Consider the following 14,078-nt stretch of genomic DNA (forward strand, 5'->3'; position numbering starts at 1 on the left):
AAATTACAAAAACGATAACACCTTCTAAGGATGCCGTCAAGAACTGCCTATCCTTTTGTGAATTTTCTGTCTATTTTCCCCAGAAAACTTCAAATCCAGCAGAGGTCAAGATGTCTGTCCTTATGGCACAGCTGGTTTATGATGAGAAAATTTGAACTAATTTTTAAAATTATCTTCAGTAAAATATAATTAGGAAGTTAAAACTGTCCCCCAAAAGGACACGAGTTTTGTTATCACATTAAATATAAATTACTCTTGGATTATCCAGTTTTGAACCAACCAAATTCTGGGTTCCCTTCATCAGCACAAGTACCCAGCTGGCGGTCAGGTCACAATCCACTGCAACAGAGCTGATCAAGAGGAACATTAAGTTCATTTCACAGGCCTGGGAAGCTTGAAATTGTAAAGGAGGAGCGACGTAGGGTAGGGTGCAGTATACCAGGGATCCTACCCACAGGATCCTAAAGCCCAGCTGTCTGGGTTACGCTGTAAATCAGATCTCCCAGTGCGGCACCAGAGGACTCCCACCCAAGAGAGAAGTACTGGACTCTAGGAGTGCCTTGAAGTCCAACTTACTTTCCACATCTGAAGTGGATACGTTTTCTAACTGCTTCTGTGACCAACTTTCTAATATTATCCACAAATAAAAAGATGCTACATGGAAAGAACACAGGGAGCGAGAGAAGAAAAACCTGTTCTGATGCTGAGAAAGTGCTCCAAGGTACTTTGTTTTGTTCTCTAAAGGTATTTTTAGGCATAGCATCAGCTATGCCTTAGATCTGTCTTAACCTCTTCATGAAGCTTTCATCTCAGAAAACTGGGGAGATCACTTTCTAGGGCAACATGTTTCTACTGACTCCCATTATAAGGTCTGCTTTATAGGAATTCACTTTACAACCAACCTTGCTGGAAGGCATCTATTTACTGAAGTGAAAAATACCTACGGAGCGCTACTAGATACTCTGTATTGTTACATTCATCCTACTGGAGCCTATTATAAAATCAGATGCATAAGCTTTATAATCACACCCTTTCTGAAAAGAGCAAGCATTTATGTCTAGCTCCCGTTACCTAAGATCTACAGTTCTAAACAGACAGGCCTACAAGACTTACCATATACATCGGAGATCCGCACAGGGTGGCAGCCATCATGTTACTGTGCAGATAACGAGCAAAACCAAAATCCGCTATTTCAAGAAATTAAAGGAAAATGATAAACATGTTTCACATTTACCAAAAATCTGTGTTTTCCAACCCAAACTCCAACAGGCAAAATATATAAATTTTCTGCTTCTGACATCTCTACCATCCACATAGAGTCTGAAAGCTGGGAAAATACTGGAATGGGAAGGTAGAAGGAAAGGAGAACAAGGAGTCAGATTTTTAAATGGGTAAGTTTACTAAATAAAAAGTCTAGACCAGTAAGACATAGAGATGGTCTGGTAGTTGGAGTTTACCAACATGGACCTTTTCGAATTTTTAAGAAAATAAAAACAAGTTGGCAAAAAACTTCTCTCAGAAAAGGGTTGATAAGGGGCCTAACACTGAGGAGAACAAAATTCACTCCCTTCATCAACAAACCAAGAAACAGCATCAGCATCAGCTGTACAAATGTGGCTCTGCCAACCACACTTGGCACCGAGGAAAAGAAAAACTACAAATCATTCACTTAAAATGCTGCGTGCCACACTTCTTGTTAAAATGTCATCAACATTTGTCAGGAGATTCTCACTTTTTATTTTTTCCAGGATCCAAACGTAACCAGGCAAGATAAGAAATTCTGCAGACTGCTGATGATTCCGATCACCAACAGGAATGCAACTCCTGCTTTATGACCCAATCGCTGCCAGCATGACTAAGTACTCCCAAACATCTCATGTCTACCTCGTGATTCAAGGACTCTAAAAAGCCAGTCACGTGCCAAATAGAGGGGCTGGGCCAGACAGAACGAAGGGCCCTTCCGGCTCTATCCTTCTGGGATCGCCGTAATTAAATTAACCTGCCTCAAGACACGGAGCCGTCTGGATGGGCACCCAGAGAATGTGAGCCATTCTGTTCTGCTGCCACACGCCTGATATTTAGAGCTGAGCCTTTGGGTCCTGGGTACCAGCAGCAGGAGGAAGAGGAGGCAATCTTCATGCAGCACCTTAGTTCGCAAAGGAACTGGCATACTTTATCTCTTTTGGTTCTTTTGGCAACCCTGAGGCCCAAACAGCTTTAGTTATTATTACTTTGTTTACCGATAAAGAAACCGAGGTTAAGGGGCAGCTAGGTGGCACAGTGGATAGAGCTCCAGCCTTGGAGTCAGGAGGACCTAAGTTAAAAACCGGCCTCAGACATGTGACATTTACTAGCTGTGTGACCCTGGGCAGGTCACTTAACTCCCAATTGCCTCACCAAAAAAAAAAAAAAAGAAGAAGAAACTGAGGTTAAGAGAAAGAACTGACTAGCCCAGACAATGAACAAACATCAGAGGCAGGACCTGAACCCAAGTCTCTCCTGACTCCCAGATCTAGTCCTCTCCCCCTACTCCTCACCACTTTTCGAAGTAGAATGTTGGCTCCCTGAGGGAAAAACTGCCCCTTTTATATTTCTATCCCAAGGGCCCGGAAAAGTGCCCGATACCTAACAGCAGCTTAATAAATGCTTGGTTAAGATTTCAAAACAATACACACCTTATCACTTGTTCAAAGCTGATCAAAATCACCGAATACTAATTTTCAAAAAGGTTCATTTCAAAAAAATAAACAAACAAAAACAAAACCAAAAAAAAGGATCATTTCTTCAAGGAAATACTTTCATTTACCTATTTTGATGCGAATGCCACTGACACTTGGTTTTCTGCGACTGGCGTAAGACAGCAAGATGTTCTGGGGCTTAAGGTCCCTGTGAATGACTCCTTTGCTATGGAGAACTCGCATGGCAGCTGCAATCTGATGCAGAAACACTCTGATTGTGTCTTCACTGAGAGTTCCTTTAGCTGTGAGGAAAGCAGTTACATAAATATTTGTGCATACTTACACACACAAAGCCAAAACACCATCTGCATATACCCATAATTCAATTATCAGTGTTAATAAGGGGAAAGGATAATGTAGCAGAGCCACAGATGCTCATTTCACTCAGTGGATTCGTAGCATATTCCTCCAAAGAAATGTTTTCAACTAGTAAGGTCAACCAGGTCAAGCTTTCATCTCTTGTTTTAACTACCCATCTCTAGTGAAGAGGGTGGGCGGAGGGGGCTAAGCAAAAGGCCTGGACAATCATCCAAACAGAATTGACTTACTGCAAGATAAACCTTATTATATATGTATATGAAGTATATTCAAATGCATTTGTATTTTATAGCCAAGTGGATGGTTTCTTGACATTTCTAATTAAAGCTGACTTACATTTTAAGGACAAATAACAGCCACTGACCACACCAGGAAAAAAATTCCATCCCAGAATAACTATACGTTTTAAATAGTGTTTTTATGTTAGTCCACCCACAAGTGTTCCTACACGGAAAGCAAAGTGTGGCCTAAAGGACCAAACCAAGGAAGAACACCACCATGGACTTCATACGAGCCAGGAGATATCTGGGCTTTTCCTCAAATGTAAACTGGAGGTTTTCAGGAACCAGCTGTTAAAACTTCAGAGTAAGCATTTACACCTCAGTATTCAGCAACCACTACAGATCTGGACTCATTTAATTTTTGTTGACTGTCTAGACTTAAGAAAATATTAATAACGCAAATTAAACTTTAATCATGTGCATATATATTTTCCCCCGTGGAGAGCCTGCTTATTAAACCAGTGCATCCTTGTACCACTCTAAAAATACCACCTGAACTCATCAGAAAGCTCAGAGAATGAAGTCAATCAGCAGACTGGAGGCTGATAATCATAATAATAATTGGCATTTATATAGCACTCACTCACATACATCTCTCTATAAGCCTCTCAACACTCCCGCCCCCATCCAAGTCTTCAGGTCTACGCCTGCCCCACTGGTGGGCAAGTTCCCTGAGAGATCTCTCTGTGCTGTCTCTGTGTCCCAGTGCTTAGCACAGGGCTGGGCACATAGTAGGCACTTAATAAACGCTTGCTGATTGATACTTTATTAAGTAGAGTCTGCCTGTCAAGATCTTGGGGGCCTAACAGAGCTATGCATCAAAGAGGCTGCTGAGTGCTTACTAGCAACAGCTACAGGCACCTGTCTGAAACCATTCACCAAGAATGTGTGAAAAATGAGGGAACCCAGGAGCTGCAGCACTGAGGACACGAGGAAGCAGGGCAGAGGGCAGAGACCGGGATAATCTCACAGCAGGGTGCTCAGGTTCTGGGTTTCAGAGGAAGCAACGATTCTTGGCGGTGCCAAGCAGGAATGTTCTAATGAAGCTCTCCCAAGAAAGAAAGGCATGGGATTAGAGATGCGGTGGAAATAAGTACGATAAGAGACAGGATCGCCAAGGCAGAGAAAAACCTGCAGATCTGTACAGAAGCATGTCCTGGACCCCTTGTGACCAGGGTAGTTGGAGATCCAGAGACCCACTGAAACCACTCCACTCTTGGGGTGAGGGGGGGGGAGCTACTTGGGATCTCTTTTAACTGATTATTCTTGCAAACTAGATCCTTGATTTCAATCGTTTCTGCTCAGCTGGAGTGCAGATGCTGTCAGAAAGAGGGGAGGGAGGGGGCACCCCTAAGAACACGTTCTTCTGCTTTCCTTACAGCTCTGTCCATTCTGTCCAACACTCTGGTTGGGGTTTTAACAGACGCCAGAGAAGAGAATGGTCTCTGTGGCCTCAACACCAGGCCTCTCAGGTGTGTACTTGGACAAGATTTCTAGCCAAGTCTCAGTACTTTTTAACTTTTATGTCAAGTAAGAACGTTATGAATACATCTCTCTGCCCCCTGCAAGCTACTCCCCTCCCCAATCCATGGCAGTCTGGTCCCTCAGACCTCATGTCACTTTGCTATCACTAATACAACAATGCAACTTTCTATGAGAATTCTCTGTGGGGATATCTTATAGGGGCTATGTTTCATCTAAAATTTACCTCCTCTTCCTCAACATGAAGCACAATATTCTGGACCCAGAAGGTACTTAATGTTTGCTGAATGAATTTGTAAAACGTTTTTAATTTTATAAAGCGCTTTTACATCAATGACTTCTTTACTAAATTCTTACGTCTGAAAGTTTTTGCTAATGGATGCAACAGGTCATTTCTGAGAAAAGGGAAAATACAATCTAATTTTTCTACCTCTCCCATAGAGAACATTACTAAGCATTACTGAAACATATTCCTATGGAGTTCTATAAAAACTATCAAATATAAACATAGACACATTTATAAAATCCAAAGTCAAAGCCTTGCAAAGAACAAAATCACAAGTTGTTGCTATTAATTTTTTTTAAAAAGCAGGTAAAGTAAATGTGAAAAAATAGCCAAGTATTTATTTATCACAAGCAAAATAAAATTACCTTGTAAATAATCTGCCAAGTCTCCACCATTGCAATACTGATTTTTAAAAAGAGAAAAAGGTAGTTAAAATCAAGGATGTTTATTCAATGGTTATTCAAATCCATTACCAGGTACTAATTTTTAAATGGACTTTCATCTTATAAAATGTAATAAATATCATCTGAAATATATCCATTCTGAGAACTATAGTATCAAAAATTCAAATATTACTTATGACAATTTAACTATGCTGTATTGAATATATTGGCTCCAATTTTCAAAATTATATTATTTGCCAGCATATTCTCAAGGTACTTATCAAATAAATTTCAAATCCAATAAAGCAGACATTTATAGACTACTACCTACCTCCATCACCAGAAAAACAGAATTGGGCAATTCCTAAAATAAAACACAATAAACCTGATTTAGATAGATGATCAAAAGCCAAAGCCTAAAGAAATCATGATTACTGTTTTCAAAATAAATTTCAGCAATTTCTTAAAGGTTTTAAAATCTTTATTTTATGCTAATAATAAACAGCAACTCTAGACTAAAGGGAGAATGTTATACTTATATGAAATACTAAATGCCACCAGTTATAAGCATCTCAAAGCCCAATCAAATTGCTCCTGCTTTAATCACAAAAAGGAGAACCAATTTTATATGCTGAGAGCAGTAAAGCTAAGATTCATTTTATCACTAGCCTAAACAAAATTCAAAATACAGAGCAAAAAACAAGTAGTGTTAAGATTCTCTGCAATTAAAATTTCCCAGTGGTTAAGTGGTCACAAGATAAGAACATTTCTCAACATTTCTAAAAGGAAGAATTGCAAAGTATTTATGACCATATGAAAGAATGCTCAAAACACTAGTAAGAGAAATGCAAATCAAAACAACCTTGAGGTTTTCCCTCACACCTTGCAAAGGGGAAAAGATGAGAATGGACAACATTGCAGGTGCTACAGGAGGACAAACATGTTGGTACACTGGTGGAGGGGGGACCTGTGAATCATCACAACCAGTTTGGAAAGCAACTTGGAATTATGCAAATGAAGTGACTAAAATAGGCATACTCTTTAACCCAGAAAATCCATCTACTAAGCTTATAGCCCAAGGAGTTCACTGATTAAAAAGAAAGTCCTCATAGACAACAGAATATTTGCAAAAACTTTATCTGTGATGTCAAAAAAAATTAAAACAAAGTTGATGCTCACTGATAGGGGAAATAGCTAAACAAACCTCTGTACATCAATGCAATCAAGCGTTACCAAGCTATAAGATGACTAGGAATGCTTCCAAAGAAGCACAGAAAGATTTACATGGTCTGATGCAGAGTAATTAAGCAGACAAGAAAACAATACACATAATGAACATGACAATGTATATGGAAAGAACCACAAAATATTCAAAAGTGAATGTTGCAAAATTATAAACAAGCGTGGCCTCAAGGAGATATGAGAAGACACTCCTTCACCCTTCATTCCTCTGCAGAGGTGAGCCGGCCATGGATACAGAACATTTGCATATATTTTCATACTTTTTTGTTTTGCTGGCTTTTCTCTTTTCTTCCTTTATTTTTTTTTTAAAATGATGTTATATGGAATGGCTCCCTGGAAGCAGGAAGGGAAGGGAAACTGGGGTAAATCTTGGTAATGTAAAAAATAAATAAAAGACAGCAATACAGTTTCAAAAAAGTCAACATGTATATATGAAATCTATTTCATTTTTTGTGATGTTAAAAAAAATTTTTCCTGAATCAGCTACTCACATGAATGCAAGTTTCAGAGAGTTCTGCTCTTCACAAAAAGTTGTTCCATTTCAAATCAATTCCAAACATCTATGAATTTAGGTCCAAGAAATTGCCTCGATAAATTTAATATCACTAAATATCCTGTGAATTCTCTAATATTTAATCCAGGATTCTTAGTTGTTAACTAAGCTCTGAAAGGTGTCACAGAAAATATTATAAGAACAAACTGACTTTGGGCACCATTTGATTTGGACAACTTGACAGCAACTTCTTCAAGTTCAACCTGCTACAGGTCTGGGTTAAAGCGGTTCAAAATCTGAGCAGCTGACTTCTAGCAGCTTTCATTTTATTCAATACTATGAACGACACTTTTAGGATGACTTAACTAGACCTTATATTTAAGCTGTGAATGATGCAATTTGGCATGTCCTCCAAGCAATTCTTGGCTTCATCATAATCCTAGACTTAAATGTAAGATGCTGCATGGTAACAGACATGGGGAGGGTAAGTAACAACTTAGTCTGCGCAGCACTCAGTAAAGCAAGCAAGGTGAAGCTGTCGGGAGCTTTTTGGCGACAATTCTAAGCATGAAGACGTTACCTCCTGTCAAACTGTAGAGTAGGTATTATTACCCTGTCTTCACGTAACATTTTTCATGCTTTGTTACTCAAAAAACCAAACTCTTCCCAAAAAAAAAAAACAAAAACAAAAAAACCAGTATTCTGACCTTGGCAAGAGCTCAAGCTGTCAAATGCACACAACATAAAATAAGCGGAAGGCAAAAAGAATTCTCCCTTAGGCTCTACAACATCTCTCAGAGATGATGCTCTGATCCTACCGAATACAAGTAAGGGCCTCACAGACCACATCTGAAAGAAAGGGTGCCAGGACAAAGTTCACAAGTCATGTGACTTTTGACTATCGAGATTCGCTTCCAATTATCACACATTACAGCAGAAATAGATTTCCACAAAAGTTAATGAACCATGTTAAGAAAACACACATATAAAAATGAAATGGCTGACTATAGCAGAGGTTTCCATTTACTGGAACTTCTGAAGTGGGGGTTTTTTTTAATGTCTTTCAAGTACTAAACCTATCATTTGCTAAAAGAGTAGGCACAAAACTCCCAGTCTGACAGCAATACGTCACTATTTCTTAAAGTATTATAAATACCATGTATTTCTTAAGACAACATTTCTAACAGTACTTTCTTTTCGCTTACATAAAATATATCCAAGTATTTCACAACTGATGAAGGGCTTGGACAATTCTAAATTCAATTATTTGATTTTGAAAGTCCCCTAAAATATGTCAGAATTTTCCACAAATCCTGGACCTAAGCCTCATTTTCACGCTGGAAGGATAAAATTTCACTACACTAAGTCCCTGTTTCAAAGCTAGACAGAGAAGGATATAAGTCAATGTACAACAGTCAGGAACATGACAAGGGACAGAGTGGACCTGCCACAATTAATTCCTAACAACTTGAAATAATTTGTGATCCCTGATGGAAACCAAATGATCATCCGACAGTGATCATCCTGTCACAACAATTCTCTTCTCCACCTCGACCTTAGCCCAACTGAAATATAGAAGGAAGAGGAGAATTAAAGTCCACAAGCATTAAGTGGCGACTCTAGATAGTAGGAGCATAAAAATTATAAGCTGTCTCTGACTTCAAGGATCTTAAAACACAAAGGAGGGGCAGCTAGGTGGCATCACAAACAATCACAAGACAACCATCTTTAATTAACCTTAATAAGCTCATGACCTTCAGCAAGCCACTTAACTCTCTTCGCCTCAGTTTCCTTTTCTATAAATAAATAATTAGGACCATGACTCACCTCACCAGGCAAGATAGCAAAGATGACAGAGAAACAGTCTCTGTTGAAGAGGCTGCAGAAAAGAGGCACAACTGAGGTTGGCAGAGAGATTTTTTTTTCCAACCAACATCGAAAATGGTTTGTAATTATGCTAAAAAAAAAAAAAAGGTTTCGGGTTTTTTTTTTTAGAAAGTGACTGAAATGTCACTCTTTGATCCCAGGAATTTACCAAATAATTTTAATTATTAATGGATTTAAATTTAATGCTAATTATTTAATTGAAGTTAAATTTAATTATTTTATTGAATTCAATTCGGTGAAAGGCTAAACAGCTGTTACACATGAATGTAAAGGTTTATTACCTGTGTTCTAAGACATGATGAATATTAAGAACTGATGTCCACTGAAGGAAAGAGGCCCAGCATCACAAGAACACATTTAGAGCTGGAAGGAACCTCAGGTCCTTGCCCCTTCATTGTTTATACATGAGAAAACTGAGGCCCAGAGAGGTTAGGTCACTTGCCCAAGGTCACACAGAGAGCTAACAGTATAGATGAGAGGAATCAAAGCCAGTTCTGACTAAAGTAAGCACCCCAATGAACCCTGCTATCTCTACACACAAAGACTACCACGGATGCTCAAAGGAAATCAAAGTGAATGCCGTGGCACGACAACCAAACACATCCCTCCCTCACCACAGAGGTGGTGGGACAGCAGAAACGGAGCACTGCAAGGCTGTCAGACATCATTAATGTTCTGGTTGGTTCTGCTGAACTATCTATTTAAATTCTTTCTCACAAGGGATGACTTGCTGGGCAGCATCTATCTGGGAAATCTCGCTTCCTTTGAGGTCCATGCTATTCTTATCTACCACCCCATCACTCTCCTTCCTTCCTCCCTCAAAGCCCTCAAAGCCCTCTGGTACCTGCTCCCCTCTCTCCTTTCTAAATCCGCCCCTCATACTAGGGGTACCTCAACATACATACTGACTCTCCCTCAAACATCCCAGCCACTCACAGTTCCTCAACCTACTCACTTCCCATGACATGAGCTATTCCGCCACCCACCTCAGCCACAAAGCTAGTCAAATCCTTGATCCCGCCATCACCTACAATTCTTGTCTGTGGCTTGCTTTTTATGTACTTGTTTGCACATTATCTCCTCCATCAAACTGTAAGCTTCTTGGCAGGAGGCACTGCCATTTGCCTCTTTTTATATCCTTGACAGTGCCTGGCACATATTGGGCACTTGATAAATGTTTACTGATTGAGTGAATGTGATTGGGAAGAATGGCATCAAGAAAAAGAAACCAAGTTTCTTGAGGGCAAGGGGCTGTCTGTCAGTAGGGAACTTAATAAACGTTTGCTGGATGAAAGGAAAAGAGGGGCATTAGAGTAAATGACCTGAAGGTCCAAGGGGTTCCTTTCAACTCTTCCAATCTGAAATTAAACCTGTCAAAATAGAGACAGACGAGTCAAAGCAGAGAGAGATGAAAACCACTCCAAACCTGAACTAGCAGAGTAAAGGCAGTGGGAGAACAGAGGATTTGAGAAATTTTTGGAGGTAAAGTCAATTGGACTTGGCAACCAATTGACTGTATATGAGTGGGTAGGTGTAAAATCAAATATGATTCAAGATTTCAGTCCTGGATGACTGAGAATTGGCAATGCCATAAAAAGAAAAAAGTTAATTTGTGGTCTGTCGCAGGGGCCCAGCAGAATCTGAGCAAGCACCCAATCCATATATAGCAGACCTGAACAGGGCCAAAACTAAAATTCGCTAAACTTCTTCAGGCTACAGATAGGTTAAGGTAACCAGAGACAGACTGATGATGGTTGGTTGCTGCAGGCCACGTGACAACAGGAGAGTTCACTGTGCTGGGCCTCGCTATATGTTTGTGCAGCCCAAGACAACACAGATACATGCTGTTTTGCATATCCTCATCCCCAGTTCATGACACGAAGTCTATCTGGCCATGCCAAATTCTACTACTAGGGCCTCCTACAACTCTAATCCTCAACCAAGACCTTCTTTGCCAAATGAAGTATGGTAACTGTCAGTCTCAAACTCCAATGTCACTCAAAACCTCCAATGGTCTGCACTGGTTCCAAGATCAAGTTCAAATTCTTTTCCAGAGAATTAAAGGCTTTTCATGAGCTGGTTCCACCTCCCTCATCCAATCTTCTTTTTCACTATTTCCAACAGAAACATACTGTGGCTAAGTCAGACCCTATGCTCTCCTGGTCTATTTCACCATCACTCCCCATGACTCCCCCACCACTACCACCATCACCACCAAAACCTTCCCCAACTAACAAATGAGTCCAACCAAATGAATGTTCTGTTCCGTTCCATTCCATTCTGCATCTATCATCTCCAACTACTCTTAGCCGCTCTTCTTTGTGCCTTGTCCATCCAGACTCTTCCTCCTCATCATCCTGATCCAGGCCTAGAAAAGTCTTCCACAAACCCCTCTGAAAGGCTTCTTGGAAGGCAGATGGATTATCACTGCTCCTGACTTGTGCCCTCTAAGCACAGATAACAAAGAATGGACTTCTATTGTCTCTCATCTTTGCTGCTGTGGACTCATTTCAGTCGTATCCAACTCTTTGTGACCCGACTTGGGGTTTTCTTGGCAGAGATATTGGAGTAGTTTGCCATTTCCTTCTCCAGCTCATTTGACAGATGAGGAAACTGAGGCAAACAGGGTGAAGTGACTTGCCCAGGAAATTCTAAATGGGATTTTAGATGAACTGTGTGAATTGCAGTTGGCATATTAATTGAAAAGGTTTTTGAATGACTGACCAATTAACAATTCCAGAGGACAGATGCTGAAGCTTGCCACTACCCACCTTCTCACAGAAATAAGGGGATGGACTCAAGCTGCAGAATGACACAGCCAACTTAGAAATCTGTTTTGACTATGCCTATTTGTAACAAAGGTTATGTTTTTCTTTTTTCTTAATGGGGGGGGAGCTAGAGAGAGGGTTGCTAATATGAAAAAGACAAAAGAAGGTCATTGAAACACATACCTGAAACGCCAAGGAGAGAAGGAAGGCCAGAAGGAATCACCAATAGGATATCTTTGCAAGTAATGTGTTGAATTTATTATATATTTAAGAAAAAATGCAAGCTGTCCATAACAGACCTGCCGTTTCACATGCAACCCCCTTTCTGCTAAACCACGGACACAGAAATATTTATTCTAGTTGATGTTTGTTGAGTTTAGAATATTTTAAAATTAGAAAAAAAAATCAAATTTCTTTCCTTCCTCCTCTGACCATCTCAATCCTACACATTTTAACATCCAGCTCAAGTGCTGTCACCTCCACTCCAGGCCTCAGTCTCCCCTTTCAGTGAACTTATTGTCCCTCACACTAACCCTTTATCGTATACTTTCTTGTAGTTATTTCTACCTAATTTCCACGTGCATTTTGTGTCCTGTAGCATACTTTAAGATCATGGAACAGCAGGGAGCATCCATAGTATTGTATTTTTGTCGTTTTGTAGACACTCAAAAGTTTTTCGATTAAAAAAACCAAGTCCAATTCACAAATCCCACTCAAAACCCCATTAGGAATTGCTGACTAGAGAAATATTAGTTAATTCTCAATAACCTCTGCTAACAGAGAGGACAGAAATGGCACCAATAAACCAAAAATCTGGGGGACATAATTATTTGTATTTAAAAGGCTTTTCCAAGTAGCTAAGGAGAAGGTGGGCTTGAAAACTCAAAATGAAGGTAAAGTCACTCGAATATCTGAAAACAAAATAGTGTAACCTGTATTTCCTCTAACAGCCCCTTGCTGAATGCTTTAAAATTTGTCACTGATAACTGCCCTTCCTGGATAATTGTAAGTGGATGGCTGTTTGCTAAATATGATAATTTTATAAATATCTTATTTTTACATCACTAATACTTCCCATTGTATCCATCCCCTAATCCTTCCCAGAGATCAGTCCCTTAAAATAAAGAATAAAAAGAGAGGGGCAAAGAGCTATCAAAACTAATCAACATATCAAAAGTCTGACACTTCATACGCAGTGTTCTACATCCATAGTCCCCCTGCCCCGGCAAAGGAACAGGGAGAGTTATCTTCTCAAATATGATCCTCTTAAAAAATTAAATATTAGACTCATTTTACAATGTTCAATTTCTTTAAAACCAACCTCCTTATTCTGCTCAAAAGTGGTTTTTATTTTCTTCTGAGTGAATATTTTAGCAATCAACATCAACATACAAAGCATTACAATTTTGCTACCAGGCTAAACGTCAGCCGACATGTGCCTACACGATCACGTATCTTGCGTGCTGCCAATTATTCATACACAAAAAGATCCAAGACTAGCAGTCTACCACACAAAGCGAGGCGAGCCGCTTTCTGGCAGACAGAAGGACGCACAGCCAGGACTTGCTTTGTGTTAAGGGGACCACTCTGAGGACCTTCCCCTCCCCTCACAGGGCTCCACACGGCCCCCGCTTGTAGCCCCCAAAACCAGGAAGCAAGAGGGGCTTCAGTGCCTGCAGCCCTCTGCTGCTGCCCCTAACCGTCCATCCTTAAAGGTACACGAAATCTAGCAAGCATTCACAGTGAGCTTACTTCTCCAACTAGCATGACATGCTTGCCTTGAAAAGGAAGAAATCATCTTCCCATCACACACCAATTGAAGGGTCTACAAACAGAAAGTGACACGTTTTCATAAATGAGCAGACCACAGGGTGAATTAAGGACCAAAAAAACAACTTCAGTTTCCTCCTGGGGACAAGCAGATCTCTGTGATCTTGAGAATCTGTTCTCAACCGATCCTTTGAAGTCCTCCCAAATGGCAGAAGAAACCTCAAGTCTACTTCTTTCCAATTCAATCTTTAACTCCAACATCAGCTATGCACTGAGAAATCTTTAGACTGTTCTGAATAATCATAATAGAAGCCCAGGTCTCTTTATAGATGTTGTCTACGTGGACAAGCACCTCCTTTCAGTAAGGAGGGACGCAGATTGCATTGTGATTTGGGAGTGGAAAAGGTGACATTATCATCCAGAGTCTCCA

The 14,078-nt window shown here is 40.0% G+C and overlaps 1 protein-coding gene across 3 annotated transcripts in view; it reads right to left on the minus strand.

Annotated features, from left to right (window-relative positions):
- ULK2 (unc-51 like autophagy activating kinase 2) overlaps positions 1-14,078 on the minus strand; it is a 76,765-nt gene that overhangs the window by 52,998 nt on the left and 9,689 nt on the right. For all 3 annotated transcript variants that reach the window (XM_021007056.2, XM_078154753.1, XM_078154752.1), the window contains 4 exons: positions 5,820-5,852; positions 5,471-5,507; positions 2,807-2,980; positions 1,114-1,187 (listed from right to left, as the gene is read on the minus strand). In XM_021007056.2, coding sequence (XP_020862715.1) covers positions 1,114-1,187; positions 2,807-2,980; positions 5,471-5,507; positions 5,820-5,852 — 318 coding nt within the window. The remainder of the gene's footprint in view (positions 1-1,113; positions 1,188-2,806; positions 2,981-5,470; positions 5,508-5,819; positions 5,853-14,078) is intronic.

Source organism: Phascolarctos cinereus, unplaced genomic scaffold (genome assembly GCF_003287225.1).
Source record: "Phascolarctos cinereus isolate Bilbo 61053 unplaced genomic scaffold, phaCin_HiC Scaffold_5;HRSCAF=322, whole genome shotgun sequence".
NCBI classification, from domain to species: domain Eukaryota; kingdom Metazoa; phylum Chordata; class Mammalia; order Diprotodontia; family Phascolarctidae; genus Phascolarctos; species Phascolarctos cinereus.